Consider the following 13,799-nt stretch of genomic DNA (forward strand, 5'->3'; position numbering starts at 1 on the left):
AACATTTCCTTAAAAAGCTATCAACATTGAATTTTCTGTTTATGTGTGAGAGTGATGGTTCTGCATGTTTGAAAGGTTGGATTGGAAATTGCTGAGAACTAAGCATGAGTTTTAAGAAATCCTAGAGCCTTTACCACAGTGTTGCTCAAGGGAGCAGAAAAAACTTAAATCTTGTCTTTCAAGAGAACCCTCTTTTTAAAGTCAAGTACTCAAATACTGAGACCATAGTGGTAATGGATATTGACAGTTTTTTTGATGTTAACACAGGGTTTGAAGTGTAAAATAAGAGTTGCAGCTCTGAGAAACCTGTAGACTGATGAATATTAGATGAAGTGTGATGGTGAATGAAAATACCTGACTAAGAACATTTAATTAGCAATTAGCAATTGCAGTGTATTTTCAAAGCAATTCATAAATTGGAAGCTTGTAATCTATTGCCTGTAAATGGGAGTGGGGTAGAATCCTTAAGACACTTACAGAACAGTTCCAGCACAGCAGCCTGAAAGTAATTTTTGAAAATGTTTGCATGATGTTACAGCTTCAGCCATGTGAGTGTTTTAATGATTTGGAGATGAGGGAGGAGAGTATCACAGTCATACGGATAGATTGACTAGGGTATGATTCTTCAGTTTGCTCAAATATGAGAGTGAGGGATGGTTATGTAAGACTGAGTGAAATGCAAACCAAAAGGAGGAGGTTCTTTCACAAGAATGATTGTGTATCTGTGATGCATCTTGTCAGAGGATTTCATGGGTGTAAGAAACTTGTGTAGGCCAAAGAGAAGCTGAAGTACTTGAAAGAAATCCACAAAGTCTACCAAACAGCAAAATTGCATAAGGTTAAGGAAAACACATGAAAGTAGTCGGGGGCTGAAGACGACTTTGAAATATCATGCTTCTCTGTTTATTTTTGGACATGGTGCTAGAGGGAACTTGTGTCCTGTTATGAAGGAGGAAGAACCTGAGCAAACACACGTTTGATTCGGGATTGTTTTTTTTTTGTGTTTAGTATAAATATGGATAAATATTATTTGGAAGAACTAAGATTTTTAATTATTCTCGTTTATCATTCTTTTTGTTAGCAAAACCAAATAGGAAGCTGACATTCCTGTACTTGGCCAATGATGTCATACAGAACAGCAAAAGGAAAGGACCAGAATTTACAAAAGACTTTGCTCCGGTAATAGTGGAGGCTTTTAAGCATGTTTCAAGGTATAGTAAACTGTTACGTGCAGTGTCCTTCATCATATTGTGTTTGAGGGGTATTTAGTGAAGTCCTCAGTTCATCTGACTCAGCTAGTCCTTGTGTGCTATTTCTGTACTTGAAGTCTTGTTAATTTAATTTATTCAGTGTTCTTTTGATCTTGGATAGTCTTAATGCTGTTGGATGAAGTTACAAGAGTAAACTCATCCGCATTCAGTCCATTTTGCATTAGAAAGCTGTTAGCTATGCCTTTAAATAAGACTTGCTTTCAGTCTGCATATATATGCTGCAAGTTTATATTTGATTACTGGTGTTGCATAATTTGGTTTTTCTCCTGCAGCCATTCATCTCATTGCATGATGATTTTAGAGTCTTGATACAGAATTATTTTCACATGCTGCACAGCTGTTTGCAGTGTTTGTGTAATAGAGTTACAGGCGTACAGATTTATGAGTTGAGCAAGCAAATAGAATGAGGGAATTGGGCATTGACCTTCTTTTTAATATGCTTGTTAAGATGTTTTGAACTGATCTTTGTTTTCTTTTCTTTAAAACATGACTTTGTCACTTTCTGAGATGATTGAACTTCTGATACTTTGTTGTTGTTAGGGTATGCCAAGGTCCTTCTGTGAAAGATAATCATACGGCACTGCTGTACTTTTACCTAGCACTGACTTTTGGTTTTTTTCCTTATAACAGTGAGTCTGATGAGAGTTGTAAGAAACACCTTGGCCGAGTGCTTTCTATCTGGGAAGAAAGGTCTGTTTATGAAAATGATGTATTAGAACAACTTAGGCAAGCTTTGTGTAAGTATTTTGTGTTTGTATGAAAATTCATTGTCTATTCGAAATATTATTTCATTGACTCATCTGTTTGTTTTCATTTAGATGGAGACAGAAAGGTGAGGAAGCGAACATATGAACAGATAAAAGTTGATGAAAATAACTGTTCACCTCGGAGTTCTCCCACTGACCCTCCACAGGTAAAAGCATACTTCTAATCTTCTGTATTTGCACATGTGTTGTGGTAGAATTTTTCAGTTACTCTTGGTTTTGAATGGTCCCTGTTTTTATTTCTAATGAGGTAGTTTCTGAGCAAGGATGACTACGTCTGAAATTTTTCTTCACAGTACTTTAGGTTACAAGTCAAGCTTGCTGTTAACTTCAGTCAATTTGACACTAAACCGTTATCTCCAGCTTTGTCCACATTAGGATTTTAGCATTAGTTTCTACAATGTTTTGTGTTCTCATATGGTTTCCAGTATTGAATAGCACAAGTGTTAGAATAATACTATTATCAATTTATCAATAAAATATTTCTCAATGTTGCAGTCATGATGGGTGGAAAAATTTTGTCTGCCTTGCTTTGTTAGGGCTTTTATAATTCTTGCGGATTTTTTGTTATGGTAGTGCCCCATCTCAGAAGGTTTTTTGATATGGTGAGCAATGACTGCCTTCATAATCACAATTTAGTATGTTTCTTTGTAACAGACCTCTGGGCTTCTGTGAACATCAGCCCAACTCCCAAAAGACGAGAACTGATCTAGTCTGATGCAATAGTGAAACAAAACTCCAAGAAAAATAGTTTCAAAAATATATAGTAAAATGAAAGGTACTGTAAAATAATCACTGCTATCAAAAATAAAAGATGTGTAAGTAGTCCTATACCAAGAATTTAAGTGAAAAATTTATTTTAGGAAGGTGACCTTTAAAACTAAGAACACTGCAATGTTGTTCTGAGAATTATTAGCTTGATTTTGTTTTGTTTTCAGTCCAAGAGGGAATAGAATGTTACTATAATACTGATATCATAAATGCTGTTAAAATTAGCATCAAATAGATTCCATAAGCTTATTGTGATATACTGTTTTGTAATAGGCTCTGTTTATTTAAACTAGTTCTCAATCTTGCATGCTTTTTTCAGACCACAGATCTCATTAGAGCATTACAAGAACTAGAAAACGCTGCCTCTGGGGATGCAGCAGTTCATCAGAGAATAGCTTCTTTGCCTATAGAGGTCCAAGATGTGTCCCTGTTAGACAGAATAACAGGTGAGGGTTGGGGAATCCAGTAACTGAAGCGTTTTTTGAGAACTTAACAGTCTATAATGAAATGTTTTTCTCTGCTTGCTTTTTAGATAAGGAATCTGGAGAACAACTTTCCAAAATGGTAGATGATGCATGTATGTTGCTGGCGGATTACAATGGCAGGTTGGCAGCTGAAATAGATGATAGAAAACAGCTAACTCGAATGTTGTCGGACTTTCTCCGATGTCAAAAAGAATTCCTTGCAGAGAAAGAACATAAGCTGGAAGTGCGTAATGTTTTGGTTTAGTCCATTCTTCACTACAGATTGTTCTTGCAAATGTTTTTGGTTTGCCTAAACAACTTTTCTTTCCAAAGCTAAATATTTCATTGCCACTCTTAGGTCTTTGCTTCCAGCACATTATTAAGAAGATATCTTTTGGTTCTAGTGTTTTAAACCTATTAAACCAGCTCAACATTAGGTAATGTTATAACTGTAGTCACTTCAGTGTTTGTCTTTCTGGTTTTTTTAGCCTATTTAGTCTTCATTATATGTACAAACCTAGTTTTAATAGTACAGATAAAGTCTTATCTTGAACGGTACAAACTTTATTCTTCATACAGTAAATTTGTTGTTGTTCTTTTCATTCATTGTTGTAAGTCTTTAGTGATGTGTTACGTTGTTTAATAATAATCCTTCTAGTGAACAGAATGATCTTTCTGGTAGTCATAGGTGTGTAAAGCCTCTTAAAATATAAGAATTTAGTTACTGGTTTCAGTACAACTTTTTAACCTGGTTCAAATATCTGTTAAACCCAGTAAAATGTAGTTTTAGCTTCTACAGCCTCTAACACAGCTGGTTAGTAGCACTAACACCGTTAAGACAGTGTGAATCATTAATAAAAGGCTGAAGACTGAACAGCTCATTATGCACAAATGATTCCCTGAGTTATGCACAAATGATTCCCTGAGTTATGCAGTCCTTCACTATTACCAGTCATCTATTTTCCCTTCTTGATGCATAATACTGTCAAACCTCCTGTTAATCGTCCCAAATATTCTAAATAGGTCCATAATTTCACACCCCTTGCTTTCCAAATGCCTTGTCTCAACTTTGAGACATGGATTCCAGCACTAGGTTGGTTATTACAGTAATGGAAGTGAAGCTGCAGCCTTTTGCAAGGAGAGATAGCTAAACAGTTGTGATTTCCTGTAACTGCAGCATAAGCATGCATGGTGCAGAAAGTAATTGCTTTTCAGGTTTCGTTATATAGGCTCATCAAGAACATTTCCCTCACTCTTACTTCATTACAGTTTTATAACTTCATAAGTTGAACTCAGAATTTGTGGTGCCTTTGTTCAGGATAAAATGCTGTATCTGAAGTGATCGTCCAGATCAGTTGTGTCATTCCTAGACAACTCTTATTTCCTGACTTACTTCCTTTGCTCTATGCCTCACAGAAAAGCAATTGATGAAGGTTCTTCCTATCAACTTCACTGTGTTTGTCCTGTGAGAAGAATATCCACCAACTTCATGTAAGATAGCTGGTGTGCATGGTAGTGCTGATTGCAGTAGCAGCTGATCCAACTGACGAGTGGCATCTGGAAGATGAAAGAACAGGAGGCCTTAAGCTTTTATCACCTGCCATACCTTCTCTCTGTGTGTGAGTGTAATGTGCTTAAAGGACAGGTTCTCACAGTACAAGGGTAGGACTGATTGCCTTGAAACACTCGGTTCTTTTTGTAGATCATTACCAGCAATTAGATCCTGTTTAGGTATAGAATACTGCTGGGATAGTGAGTCACTCAAGACACAACTTAGTACTTGAGACAGATTTATACTTTTGTAAAAACAAGAGCTCAGTGAATCAGAAGTTACAAATGGACTGCAGCTGTGAGCAGATTCTGCCCTCATTAGTTGTTCTCAACAAGTGTAGAACAGTTTAATTTCCCGGTACTACTAGGTCAAAGAGTTCATAACTAAGAGAGGGCAACTGCTTATTTCCATGTTGTCATGTTCCTTAAGACTGGGTTTCTTGAATTTATTACTTAAGCTGTTAAGGAATTGCATTCTAATACAGCACATTTCCAGTTTTGGGCTGGTTTCGGAGGTCTTTCTGTAGAAAGCAGGAGACAGTCTTCACTAGTCTTCATCTGCAGCAGTCTGTATTAAGCAGATGAAGTCCTAGGGTGTTAACGTGTATTACAAGAATGTTTTTAGGCAGTGTGGTATAAATGCAGGTTGCTAATAAAGAACTATGAGCCAGGGTGCTGTAAACCCAGGGTACTAATAAAAAGCTGGGAGCCAGGAGATTGTAAAGAACAAAACCTGAAAATCAAGTTTCTAGACTAGCGTTAAGATGAATGAAGTGAAATTGCTCATTACTGGTAGGGTCTTTTGGTTCAGGAAGTGAGGCTGATAAACATCTTGAAGTTTTGAAATGTAAGTATATCAGGCCAGCTGACATAGTTGATCTTTTTTTTTAATATTTATTTTTAAGAAATGACTGTCTTCTGATGTAAATAACAAATACCTCTATCCAGAGGCATTTGTTTTCTGAAGCAGTGACTGTTTTTACGGTCTTAGGCAATACCACACCTTGAATTGAGCTGCCTTGGCTTCTCATTCAAAATAGCACTAGGAAGGGGCCTGTCACCTAATTATTTTGAGATGGTGTTTCCTTGGCTGTCTGTCCCTAGGTTCTATTTCTGGTGAAATTAATTTATTCTAGACAAAATTCCTTTGTTAGACTTCTGGCTGTTGACATTTGAGTACAGCATGGTTTCTGAGTTGTAACAAATGAAATCTTCATTTCTTTCTGAAATGTCACCAGTCAGTGAGTATAGTGTTGAGATCCAATGTTCCTGGTCAAACACCCAGGTATGGTAAGAAACAAGTGGTTGAATTTGTAGTGGAATCTAGAAATGTTACCTGCTGTTGACCTGGTTTAACAGTATTAGAATTGAATTCCCAGAGAATTCTTGCTAACTTTACATTTTGGATGGGAGCTTTAGACCTAAATGTGCAGATTTTTTTTTTATCTTCTGAAGTTACAGGTAAGTAACTTTGTAACCAATCTTCCCACGAGTAGTTTTTTTTAAGAATAAGAGTTTCTCTGACAGTTATTTCTAAACAGAAGTGCATGATTCCTAGCAAAGTTGAGGTAATGTATGCCTTAAGTCTTGACAGGAAATTTTGACAACAGATAAGTAATATGAGCTATCATGTCTGCATCAAAAGGTAACTGTACTGCTTAGTAGGTGACTTTCATAAGTCTGCTCTGGGTAAGTAGTATCATCTTTAACTCTTATGTTGTTTTCTTTAACATCTGTCTAGCTTCTGTTGCAGGTGGTGGACATGGACCTATCTTCTAATGATGTCAACATCCGTTAGTACACACATCCTGCTAAAAATAAATTTAAGAATCAAAATCTTGTATTGTCTGTTGTTTTTGAAAACGGAAGAGGAAGAATTCTGTAACTACTCATACCAAACCTCTGCTATTTCATCTGTGTTCTCACAAACACTGAGTTTATGCCTGAGATGGATAAGCATTTATCCAGTGTCATTCCTTTTTCTTGAAGATTAAAACTTTCACATGGTTTTCAAAAAACTCACAAATACTTTGTCTTAAATCATTTGAAATTGCAAATGCAGAAGTTTGGGTGTCACTTGCATTCAAGCTGCCATTACCAAAAGGAAAGAGGTGTGAAAACAAGACTTTTTCAGACTTCTGCTTTTTTGACGTACACTCTAGCTGTTGGGTTTACATGAACACCAGAAATGAGAAGTGGTGGATGTAGAACTTGTCCTTCACAAGCACAATAAAGAACTTTAATATACATCTATTTAACATTTTATGTAGATAGTAGAGAAGGTGTGTTTTGTAATTGCTCTTATGCCCCTTTTGAACCACCCTCAAATTTAGGATCATCCTAAGAGTATTTTTGCTTCACTTTGCTAAGTTTTAAAGCACTACATATATTTAAGATTTGGTGTACTGTAACTGTATCTGCAAGCTTGTGTAGGATTTATAGGTAGACGTGATTCTGTCTGTTACAGAAACGAATTTTTTGCAGAAAGATTTTTTTTTTTTCCTCAGAACTTTGAGGATTAATTTAACTTCCTGTTTTCTACTATTTTGACTCTTTACTCTCTGCTTCCTTGTTTTGTCCCCTCTTACCTCCCTGCCCATCCCCTGGTTTTTGGACAGAAAAGTTGCTTGGTCTGTTGATCTCACTGAAGGCTGATAAGAACTTCTTATGTTTTGCAGGAACAAACAGTTAGGTATACATACATTAACATCCAGGTGCACTCATCTCCTTTTGATAAAGACTGGTCTGTAGACATTCTAGAATTAACATGCCCTTAAAAATACAGGGATGACATGAACAAGAGGAGTTCTTGGTTTAATATTTTTTCATATTGCTTTGCTTTTGCCTCTTCCACGCTCTCATTGGTTACAGACTAAATAGACTCTTACTAAATTTCAAATAAAGGCTTGGATAGTTTGAAATGTTACATAACTTCTTAAGAAGTGTAGGTAGAGGATCACATGACCTTTTTCTAGAAAAACAAGACAGCCTCTTCTCACATTCATTTTGATGTTGAAGATAAATGTAACATTGCTATACTTAGTATTTACTGGATGACCTGCTTTCTTGCATAATGTTTCTCTGAAATTGCCACTTTAAATTGGGGAACGTCTTATCGCTAAATCCAAATTTTGAAGAAGGAAATGCAACTCTGGGAGGGCTGCTGTGTTTTATCAGCTTGCATTTAATGAAGACGCTTCTGCTGCTCATGTTGCCATCTTGCATTCCTTATTTTCTGTGGCTGTATGAACAATATTCATATCCATACGCTCACACATCTGTTATAATTGTGATTTCTGAGCATGTTGAGAGAATATTTTATGTTCAATTCACTTTTACTTCACAACTGAGCTATATAGCTCAATATAACTTGACTTATTTTCCTAAAGGGTTTAATTTTGTCGTAGGATTTTATGGATAAACATCAAGCAGTTAGTCATCCTAGTCTGTAACTCTGGAGTCAAATAGTTTTTTCTTTTATTCTTTTTTATTTTTTTCCTCCTCTTCTCTCTTTCTGTTCAGTTGCAGCTTAATGGTGTCAAATGCAGACAAAATTGTTAAGCAGAGAATTTAGGGATCATGGTGGAATAACAGGCAGGCCTCTTGTGTTTAGGGTTGGTTTTCCTCAGTGCAAGGCTGGATTGAAAGTATTGTCTCCTGTTTCCTTCCACCATGGCCTTTGTCTTGTCAGAAGGTATAGTGTTTTCCATGCTCTTTGTTACTCTTCAGAGCCCTTATATTTGCCACGTACCTTTGTATGCCAGTTTCCTTCAGTGGCAGGGGAGCTTAAGGTAATATATTAAATCATGCTTTATGTCCACTTAAATAGCTGTGGTTCATTTCTTCATAGTCTTGCAGCTGAGCAGCTAAAGTATTTTGAGCTATAGTTGAAGTTCAGGAAGGCTGATTTGTAGTATGAATCCTACACTGCTTTCTGTTACAGAGTGGAGTTTGCAGCATTGCAAGTGATTTACAACTCCCTAACTGTGGCAGCACCGCAGTAACCAAAGTTCATCTTGAGTTAGAACTGAGCTCTGCTGGTAGTGCAATGGTTACAGAACTGGTAGCTGCAAAGTACCAGGAAGTGGGCAGTAAAGTTCGCATGTACTCAAAACCAGTATTAATGCCTACTGATATATGCTTGGCAGCACAAGAATGCCTGTAAGTGATGGTACTAGACCATGTTGTGTGATCTTGATATTATGAACTATCACGTTCATTTCTGTTCAGGATCACAGCTTCAGAAATTGAAGCTGGATTGACAGTGCTTCCAGTTGAAGGGAGTATGTGACTTCTGAAAGAGGTATTTGAATCAATCCAAATGTTCTTGGCCTGAGGGGAGCATGACTGTCGATCCCTTTATAATATAAAAGGGAGGAAATTTTTTTGCCTGAATTACTTTCTCTTTTGTGGCTGAATTCCAAGTAACTTTCACTGATTTTCAGGGAAGTGTATGTAGCTCTAAACCATGAGGAGGGCAATGTAGGGTAAGAAACTCTAATGGATGGGTTCTCTTTATTCTAGTTCTTCCCGTCCTACTCTGTATGAAATGGAATACGAGTCAAGAAGAGGCCCCTATACTTGAGAGATTTTTGTAGATCAGTTCAAAGCCCTTGCTCATAGGTTGACTTTGAATGACCATTTGAGATGCTTTGTGCAGTTTAAATGCGTTACTCATCTTGAGTTGTACAGAAGTCCTTTAGTGAAATAATCACCGGGGGGTTTTGTGTTTCTTAAAGAAACTCAAACAAATAAACAGCAACCACCAAAACGAAAGAACAAACAACAAAAAACCCCTGAGCTTCAGTAAACTTAGTATTTTGAATTATCTACCTGAAGATGAACAGGAAGAATTAAGCAATGACTGCATTACTTATCTCTCCTTAAAATTTATTAGATTAGAATTTAAAGAATGTGAGGAGGTATTCAAAATGAGACACAGGTTGCATCTCTTACCTGCTGTAGTAGTAAACTTGTTAAGCCTTCTCACAGGTTGCTAACGTATTTTTTTAAAGTGGATCTTTTGTTACCTTCAGCATTTTTGTTCAGTGGCAGGAGTTACAGGTGTAAAGGTTAAGTTTTGTACACGTGATTTGCTGAGCTATGGTGGAGAACAGCAACCCTTATGTCAAATACAACAAAACAAAAGGGTCAGTGCATTTTTTTTTTTTTTTTACTCTATGCTGTACCTATTTTATGAAAATAATGTTTGTTTCCCCGTTTCTGTACCTAAGCAATAAATATTCCTTTTTTTGTATTGTGGCTTAACTGCAGCCTCAGATATGATGGTACATAGTTTCTTAATTTGTACCTCAAAGATTAGTATACGTACATACAACTTCAGTTGTATGTTGTTATTCGGAGCAACAGAAACCCTTGAAGACTTCTGCATTCCAGATTGAATTACCTGATATTTCAGTATAAATCCTGGATTTTCTGCAGGACTGGGCAGGTTGTAGGTTGTACTTTGCTCATCCTTGTAAAATAAGCATAACCTTTTGCTTCAGTTCATGTTTTAAAACATTGCTTTTCCCATTGAAGATGCTCTGTTTCTGAAACTGGGTAGTAATAATGTTACAACTTAGAAAACTTCTTGCTAGCTTCACCCTTATTATTTGTTAAGGGTGAGTTTTTTAACCTTCACTCTCTTCCTTTGAATTTTGAATATAAAAATATAAAGATACAGGTCTTATCTAGGTAGGACTTGCTGTTGTTTGTGAGACTTAGACAGGATGTTAATGGCTGTTGGAAGCCAAAAACTTGACACTGTTAACCAAAATGAAGAGCAAGGTTTGCAGGTATGTAATGGATTCAGTTTCTGTGCAAACATCTGAGATTATGGGAAATTGAAAATGGAGTAATCGGTGCTCTATCTAGAGCTGCGTAAGTTTTTGGAGGACAGCTGTAGATTGGCAAGGGACTACTTTTGGTGCTTTCTGCAGCAGATCCTCCCTTTGATCAGATGTTAGATGGAAGAAAAGAAAAATAAATGGACATAATTGTATATAAGAACTGGCTATAAGAAATATTGAAACTGTAGTGCCTGTTTATGTCAGTAGCAGCAATGTAGCTTTTCAAGCTAAAACTATACCTTTTTATACAAGCCTTGATTTCCTGTCTGTACTTCTTAAAATTCTGATGTTTAGACATAAACTAGATGTTAGATTTTAAGAACATTTTTTTTAATCTGTTGTATGAACACAAATTCAGCAGAATTGTATCCCTCCTGCAACTAGAAGCTTGCTTTTGGAGTTGTTTGTTGAAGCAACTGTAAACTGAATAGAAATATAAGACTACAGTGGAATGACAGGTAGTAACTACACAGACTATGTAATGGGCTTTCTCACTCATCATGGGAGTTATTAATCTGTAGTATGAACACAAATTCAGCAGAACTGTAAACCCTGCTTGTATCCCTCCTGCAACTAGAAGCTTGCTTTTGGAGTTGTTTGTTGAAGCAACTGTAAACTGAATAGAAATATAAGACTACAGTGGAATGACAGGTAGTAACTACACAGACTATGTAATGGGCTTTCTCACTCATCATGGGAGTTAGAAAGGAAAAATTCGTAATCTAGCTTCAAAAGAAACCCCAACATTGTCAATGGAAAGGAAAAAGGAAAGTGAAGCTCTAAGAAAGCTCTGCTCCACAATTAGAGATTACTTATATAAACAAGCTGAATAGGGATCTGTTGCTGTAGCTAATGTCTTCTAGTAGTTTCGTTCAGGAAAATAAGCCCATGTATATTTGAAGGTAATTAAGTTCACCTGAGATGCTGTGCTCCTTAGTGTTCTCTTTCAGTTGTGTCCTGATTAAAGCCTGTGTCATCAGGCTAATACTAAAAAAGTTACACTTGGAAAAATTTTCTACCACCATTAACATCTAGAAACTTTATTATATTTTGTCTAACAAGCTTCTGTATGAAGTGAAAAGGAAGCACCACACTCAGATTACTCTATATATGACCTACGCTGTAGTTAGGTTTTTTTGCAGCATTTCTGATAATGTTTAGTCTTGGTTGGAAGGGCTGGTAAGAAGTGCTTCTAGAAGTCTCTGACAGAAGAAAGAAGAGAAATTGCTAGAACATAAGCTCACCTTTTTCTCAGTCTTGATGAAACAACACATGGCAGGCTTCATTCCATCTCAGTTGCAAACTTCTGATGTTTCCACTTAAAACCAGTGTAGTATTAGGCAGAAAAAGTGATTTGCATAAAATCTGATGCAGAATGTGGTAGCACTTGTGCATACGTGGACAGGGCTTATACCTTCTTGAATTTGAATGTGCACAGTAGGGACACAGTCTATAAATGGACAACAACTGCCTGCTCGTTAGACAGCATTTAAAGAAAATTTGTATCCAGTGTAGTTACTGCAAATCTTAGGCAAAGTGCTCTTATTTACTTGTGTCATCACATATACATAGGAAGATAATTCATCAGCTTCTGTAATAGTCCCAGACAGCAATTGTTTTCAGAGCCCACTAATGTAATAACAAATTACGTTTTATTAGTTGTATTTCAAGGTCAGCATAGGGGACAGCAAAGTTCTTATGAGAAGTGTTAACTGGTGCAAACTAATCAGTAGGTATGGGTGATACCTTTATCACAAAAGCCTGTTTGCGGGTGAAAAAAATGTATTAGTGAAATACTATTTTTTTTAGAATAAATCAACTTTTTTGATATGTAAGGACAGTGTACTTTCTGTGTTTGTTTGATTTTTTTGAAACCCAGAGCTTGAATTGAAATTCATCTATTAATGAATCCATCAGTTATGGGTAAAATACCACCAAAAATAAGAACAACATTGAATTCATATGAATCTTGCATGACTGAGATAAGGATAATTTTTAGTTTTAATAATTTTTTTGTCAAAATTGAGTTCCTATGAATCAGAATTAGTAAATTTATTGTTGAAATTCTTTAGTCAGGCACTAGAACTCTTTTGTTTCCTTGGTTTAATTTCATTATGGTCTTATGTAGAGGTGCTACTAAACTAGTCACAGAGTTTATTGTGACCGTTTCAGGCATCTTTTCTGGTCAGTATGCTCTTTTCACATAGCTACTGATGATCTGAAGGACACCTTTAACTTTTTTGTTAATTTTAAATTCTCCATCCACAGTTCCTAATAAAGGTACAAGTAAGCAGGCAAGTGTTACCCAAGAGGTAGTGTTAACAAATCATGGTAACATGGTCTTTTTGTTGGACTGGTGGCTCTCCACTGCTATTTTTTAAGTAACCTCTGATAATTGCTTAGGTAGCAGATCATGGAAGTTCCATATCTTTTCAGCTAAGGCTAAATGTAGAGGGTAGAATAACTGTTCAGTAGGACTCAAATTGAAACTGAATTTTGTAGATCATCACACACCAATGTCTAAGTCACTGTAGCAAACCTGGGAAATTTTACTTTCAAAACCCAAATCCAAATGTTTAATAAAACTGGCTCCCCCTAGTTCTTAAACAGAGCTCAAGGAGAAGTAGGCCACTCCATGCAGCAGTAGGCCAAGAGCCCCACATAGGAAAAGACGAAAACTGTTAGAGAAGATAATGCTTATTTTAGCTGGACTCTTGCTGAAAATTGCAGTTAAAAACTGACAATCTTTCTGTTAAAGCATGCAGGCGAAATACAGAATTTTGAATAATGTTTCCTTTCAGCTAGTAGCAACTGTAGTGTAGTTGACCCAATTCTGAAAAAATTAATCTCCAAGAGTAACAGTAGTGGGTTTTTTTCCCTGGAGAAGCCAGTTTTGAAAGCTCACCTCCATTCTGAAATGCACATGCAATGCCTGTACTCTGAATCAAAATGCTGAGAAGGGGATGGGAGGAAGAGAACTGCAGGGCTTTCACACAGTGCTACAGCTACCTGGTAGAATTGGTCTTGCATTGATTGGAACTGAAAGCTGAGATTGATTATCATGTATACGTTTATAGACACACATGCACACTTCCCCCCCCCCCCCCACACACTCTATTTTTAAAA

General features: G+C 36.5%; 1 protein-coding gene across 1 annotated transcript in view; it reads left to right on the forward strand.

Annotated features, from left to right (window-relative positions):
• Positions 1-1,081: 1,081 nt before the first annotated feature.
• RPRD1A (regulation of nuclear pre-mRNA domain containing 1A) overlaps positions 1,082-13,799 on the forward strand; it is a gene marked incomplete at its 5' end in the record, with an annotated part of 29,730 nt that continues 17,012 nt past the window's right edge. The window contains 5 exons of the mRNA XM_009866224.1: positions 1,082-1,211; positions 1,902-2,008; positions 2,090-2,184; positions 3,126-3,252; positions 3,339-3,514. Of these exons, the coding sequence (XP_009864526.1) occupies positions 1,082-1,211; positions 1,902-2,008; positions 2,090-2,184; positions 3,126-3,252; positions 3,339-3,514 (635 nt within the window). The remainder of the gene's footprint in view (positions 1,212-1,901; positions 2,009-2,089; positions 2,185-3,125; positions 3,253-3,338; positions 3,515-13,799) is intronic.

The sequence above is a fragment of the Apaloderma vittatum genome, unplaced genomic scaffold (genome assembly GCF_000703405.1).
Source record: "Apaloderma vittatum isolate BGI_N311 unplaced genomic scaffold, ASM70340v1 scaffold10043, whole genome shotgun sequence".
Lineage (NCBI taxonomy): Eukaryota > Metazoa > Chordata > Aves > Trogoniformes > Trogonidae > Apaloderma > Apaloderma vittatum.